Source organism: Sphaerodactylus townsendi, linkage group LG13, assembly GCF_021028975.2.
Source record: "Sphaerodactylus townsendi isolate TG3544 linkage group LG13, MPM_Stown_v2.3, whole genome shotgun sequence".
Lineage (NCBI taxonomy): Eukaryota > Metazoa > Chordata > Lepidosauria > Squamata > Sphaerodactylidae > Sphaerodactylus > Sphaerodactylus townsendi.
The window spans coordinates 11908302-11913007 of record NC_059437.1 but is presented as its reverse complement, the minus strand read 5'-3'; the positions used below and the strand labels follow the sequence as shown (position 1 = coordinate 11913007).

At 44.3% G+C, this 4706-nt stretch overlaps 1 protein-coding gene across 1 annotated transcript; it reads left to right on the top strand.

Moving 5' to 3' along the window:
- Positions 1–1630: 1630 nt before the first annotated feature.
- Positions 1631–4339, top strand: LOC125442403 (arylamine N-acetyltransferase, pineal gland isozyme NAT-10-like). The gene is made up of 2 exons (XM_048513709.1): positions 1631–1769; positions 3249–4339. Exon 2 carries the CDS (start codon positions 3254–3256, stop codon positions 4124–4126), a length of 873 nt encoding a protein of 290 aa, XP_048369666.1. The 5' UTR covers positions 1631–1769; positions 3249–3253; the 3' UTR covers positions 4127–4339.
- Positions 4340–4706: the final 367 nt, after the last annotated feature.

The window sequence follows — 4706 nt, the reverse complement described above, 5'->3', positions numbered from 1 at the left end:
CTCTGGGAATTCCCCAACCCAGAGCTGGTAATCCTACCTATCACGTTTCTAAGATTTTATTATTTTTCCATGTGTTTCCCAGTGGTGGCTCACTAGGGTGATAAGTTACGAAAGACTTCCCAAGAGGGTGATGAACAAAAAAATCTACAACTGTATGAATCTCAGATGACCTCATACTGTACCAATCGTATTATATCCAACACTAGGAGCTACAAACCACAGAATCATTGAGTTGGAAGGGACTTCAAGGGCCATCAAGTCCAACTCCCTGCAATGCAAGAACAAATAATCAAAGCACTCTGTCAAATGGCCATCCTGCCTCTCTTTAAAAACCTCCAAAGAAGGAGACTCCACCACACTCCAAGGTAGTGCATCCCACTGTCGAACAGCCCTGACTGTCAGGAAGTTTTTCCTGGTGTTTAGGTGGAATCTCTTTTCCTTCACTTTGAACCCATCACTCCTGGTCCTAATCTCTGGAGCAGCAGAAAACAAGCTTGCTCCCTCACCAATATTTATTTATTTATTTTATTTAAATTTAAATGTTTAGACCGCCCTCCCCCGAAAGGCTCAGGGTGGTGAACAACATAAAAATACAATAAGTTAATCATACATATCACATTAAAAACATCATAATTAAAATAGTAAAACCACAATTAATACTATAACAGGGAACTATCGATATACTATATGACAGTGATGGCGAACCTTTTGGAGACCAAGTGCCCAAACTGCAACCCAAAACCCACCTATCTATTGCAAAGTGCCAACACGGCAATTTAACCTGAATACTGAGGTTTTAGTTTAAAAAAATGGTTGGGTCCGAGGTATGCATTACTTGGGAGTAAGCTTGGTGGTAGTTGTTGGCTTTGCTTTGAAGCAACCGTGCAACTCTTCCAACGGGTGAATCACGACCCTAGGAGGGTTTACTCAGAAGCAAGCCCCATTGCCAGCAACTGAGCTTTCTCCCAGATAAAGGATAGTGCTTTAGCTCTTCCCATGAAAATCAGTGGGGTTTAACAGCGCTTAATAGGGTTACCTACACTGCTTCCCCAAAACTAGGTCTTAGGTTTAATGCTAATAATCGAGCCCAGCGGCCCAGGCCAGCCTAGATGTGTGGGGGGGATTCCCCCCCCACATGACGAACTCCATTTGCGCGTGCCCACAGAGAGGGCTCTGATTGCCACCTCTGGCAATCGTGCCATAGGTTCGCCATCACTGCTATATGACACGTATGGAGCACCAGACATCCCAGGATGGAGCTCCAGACATTCCAGTCAGTAGTCATTCATGTATGCTATGGCCGGCTCCTTCAGCATGTACACGGCTAGAACGCGCACCCCCCCCCCCCCTTGGAATACTCTGAATTAGTTCATGAATCTTTGGGTCTTCATATATTCTAACTACACTCTGAATAGGAAGGTATTTGTTTTGTTTTTCAGCATGAGGGGACGGAAATTTTGTTCCGCCTTGTTAAATCGTGTGGAAATAAAGCCACTACCAAAATGTTAAGTACCAAAGTTTAATCAGTTCACAGATCAGTGGAACTGTGATATGTGCCGACATTTCAGATAGACTTTGTCCTTTGGGGGGGCATTTAAGATCCAGTTCCCAAAAAGACAAAAAACAGCCTATTTGGAGAATTAAGGTTATTCAGAACTGAAGCTGGAAATTACTGGTTACCCCATTATTGCTACCTGCAAATAATCTCAGTTTTGCAGGCCAAGGGTACGCTGAAGTCCCAGAAGAGGAGTGATTAAATATTGCAACCCGTAAGTAGTTTTTCTCTTTATTAAAAATAAAATAAAAGTCTTAAAGTGTATAAACATAATTCAAAACTTGTTTTCTTGAAGAAACTTTGTAGGAGCTATGAGACAGTTTGGGATCCAATGGGGAAAGAAACCAGATTTAAAAAAAACAAAACAAAGTTCTTAATGCCTTACCAATAGGAATGCTTTAAAACAGACTAAATTCCTGTGGTTTTCTCTATTATCAGCTATATAAAAAGGGGTGTTCTAAAAATAAGTGGTTTGATTTATCCAGATGTTTAGGAGGTTATCAAAAACATGCAGAGAAGTTATGTGGACTAGACTATAATATTGTCGAAGGCTTTCGCGGCCGGAATCACTTTGGTGCTGTGTGGTTTCCGGGCTGTATGGCCGTGTTCTAGCAGCATTCTCTCCTGACGTTTCGCAGGCGAAACGTCAGGAGAGAATGCTGCTAGAACATGTCCATATAGCCTAGACTATAATACTTAGAATTTTGCTGCATTGCATTGCAAGAGATCATGAAACATCATTTTGCAGGCTAAAGCGAGGTTAGGTTTCTCTATTAAATGTTGACAAATGTGAACTGCTGATCCATGATCGATAGATCGATAGTTCTGTAACATCGTGCATGAAGGATGAGATGGTCTCATAATGAAGAAGAGTTTGGATTTATATTCCCCCTTTCTCCCCTGTAGGAGACTCAAAGGGGCTTACAATGTCCTTGCCCTTCCCCCCTCACAACAAACACCCTGTGAGGTAAGTGGGGCTGAGAGAGCTCCGAAGAGCTGTGACTAGCCCAAGGTCACCCAGCTGGCGTGTGTGGGAGTGCACAGGCTAATCTGAATTCCCCAGATAAGCCTCCACAGTTCAAGTGGATATCCAAGGATTTTGTGTGTGTACAATGTAGTCAAATCACAGCCGACTTCTGGTGGCCCCAGTAAAGGTTTTTTGAGGCCAGTGAGAAGCAGAGGTGGTTTGCCGTTGCCTTCCTCTGCAGAGCCTTCCTTGGTGGTCTCCCATCCAAGTATCGACCCTACTTAGCTTCTGAGATCTGATGAGATCGGACTATACCATATCACCTTCCCTCCCCATCCAAGGCCTTTACTGTTCCTTAATTAACACCAGATAGGATCACGGTGGAGTGGGTAAGGAAATCCCACCCAGATTGCAAGTCTCCACATCTGAGTTAAAGGGAGAAAATGTCCGCACAGCAGTGTATAATATATAGCTTACACAGCAGACTGAAAACAATGTGCGGACGTGTTATACAGGGTCTTTAGCAATCGCTCTGCAGATCCAAAGATCCTTGTTTTCACGCGTCTCTGCTTCACCCTGGCAACTTTTCTGCAGTCTCAATCTTTAAAAACATCCAAAGAAATCTCACGCTGGTCTGACTGAAAGATATAAGAAGCCTTCCCCCTTCCCCCCCCTCCCCTGCAGTGGCATCTTTTAAATTTAGTTTCTTTAACATCTGCCTTCCAGGAAACATGTACCTAGAAGAGTATTTCACAAGAACCGGCTACAAAGGGTCTCTCGAAAAACTTGATCTGGCCACCCTAACGGCCATCTTTCAGCACCACATACGAGCCGTCCCGTTCGAAAACCTCAGCATCCATTGTGGAGAAACCATTACTTTGGACCTGGCCCAGATTTATACCAAAATCGTCAAAAAAAGGCGTGGCGGGTGGTGCATGGAAAACAACCAGCTCCTGTCCTGGGTTTTGAAGACCTTGGGATACAACACGACCATTTTGGGAGCCTATGTTTACAACCCGCAACTGAACGTCTATGCTACCCGCATGACCCACCTCATTGTGAAGGTGGTCGTGGATGGAAGAGCCTACATTGTCGATGCCGGCTTTGGGGTCTCCTACCAAATGTGGCAACCGATGGAGCTGGTTTCCGGCAAAGACCAGCCCCAAACCCCCGGGATCTTCCGCTTCACTGAAGATAACGGCATTTGGTACTATGAGAAAATCAGACGGAAGCAATACATCCCCAACCAGAGCTTCTCCGACTCAGATCTACTGGAGAAGAGAGACCGCAGGAACATCTATTTGTTCAGCCTGGAGCCCCGAAAAGTGGAAGATTTTCAATTCCAGTGCTCCTACCTCCAGACCTCGCCGGAATCCTTATTTACAAAGAAATCGATTTGCACCCTCCAAACCGTGGATGGGTTCCGAGCGTTGATCGGGTGGACACTGTCTGAGACGACCTACAAGTACAAAGAGGACATGGATCTGGTGGAATTCGCGACCCTGAACGACGAGGAGGTGGAAAAAACTCTGCGAGAGAAATTCAACATCTGTCTGGAGAGCAAGCTTGTTCCTATCCACATCAAAGGAAAATATACAATCTAACAAAGGGGAAAAGGTTTGCAAACAGCCTAAGCCATTGCTACACGCTTCTTTGCCCACTCAATCCACGTTTCAACAAATGACAAAAAAGACAAAATTCTGAAATAAAGAACTAAATAAAATAAATAACTGTATTAACACACTGATCACAATCGGCAGAATATTGCATTTTCAGGGGCATCGACAGCTTCGAAGATGCAAGCCAACAGGACCACTGAGGCCTCTTCCGCACATGCAGAATAATGCACTTTCAATCCACTTTCACAATTGTTCGCAAGTGGATTTTGCTATTTCTCACAGTTAAATCCAGCTGCAAAGTGCAGTGGAAGTGGATTGAAAGTGCATTATTCTGCATGTGCGGAAGGGGCCTGAGACAAGGTTAAGGGGTTTTTTTGGATGATGACTTTCTGAAGGATTTAAGCCCATAAATAGAGGAGCCTTTCACTGATTAAAGAGCAGAGCATTTTCTCTGACGTGCATCTTGAAAACCTTGCATGGATAGGTTACCCCCTCCCCCAAAGTGTTATTTGTCAGTGTGGTGTGGTGGTTAAGAGCAGGTAGACTCTAATCTGGAGAACTGGGT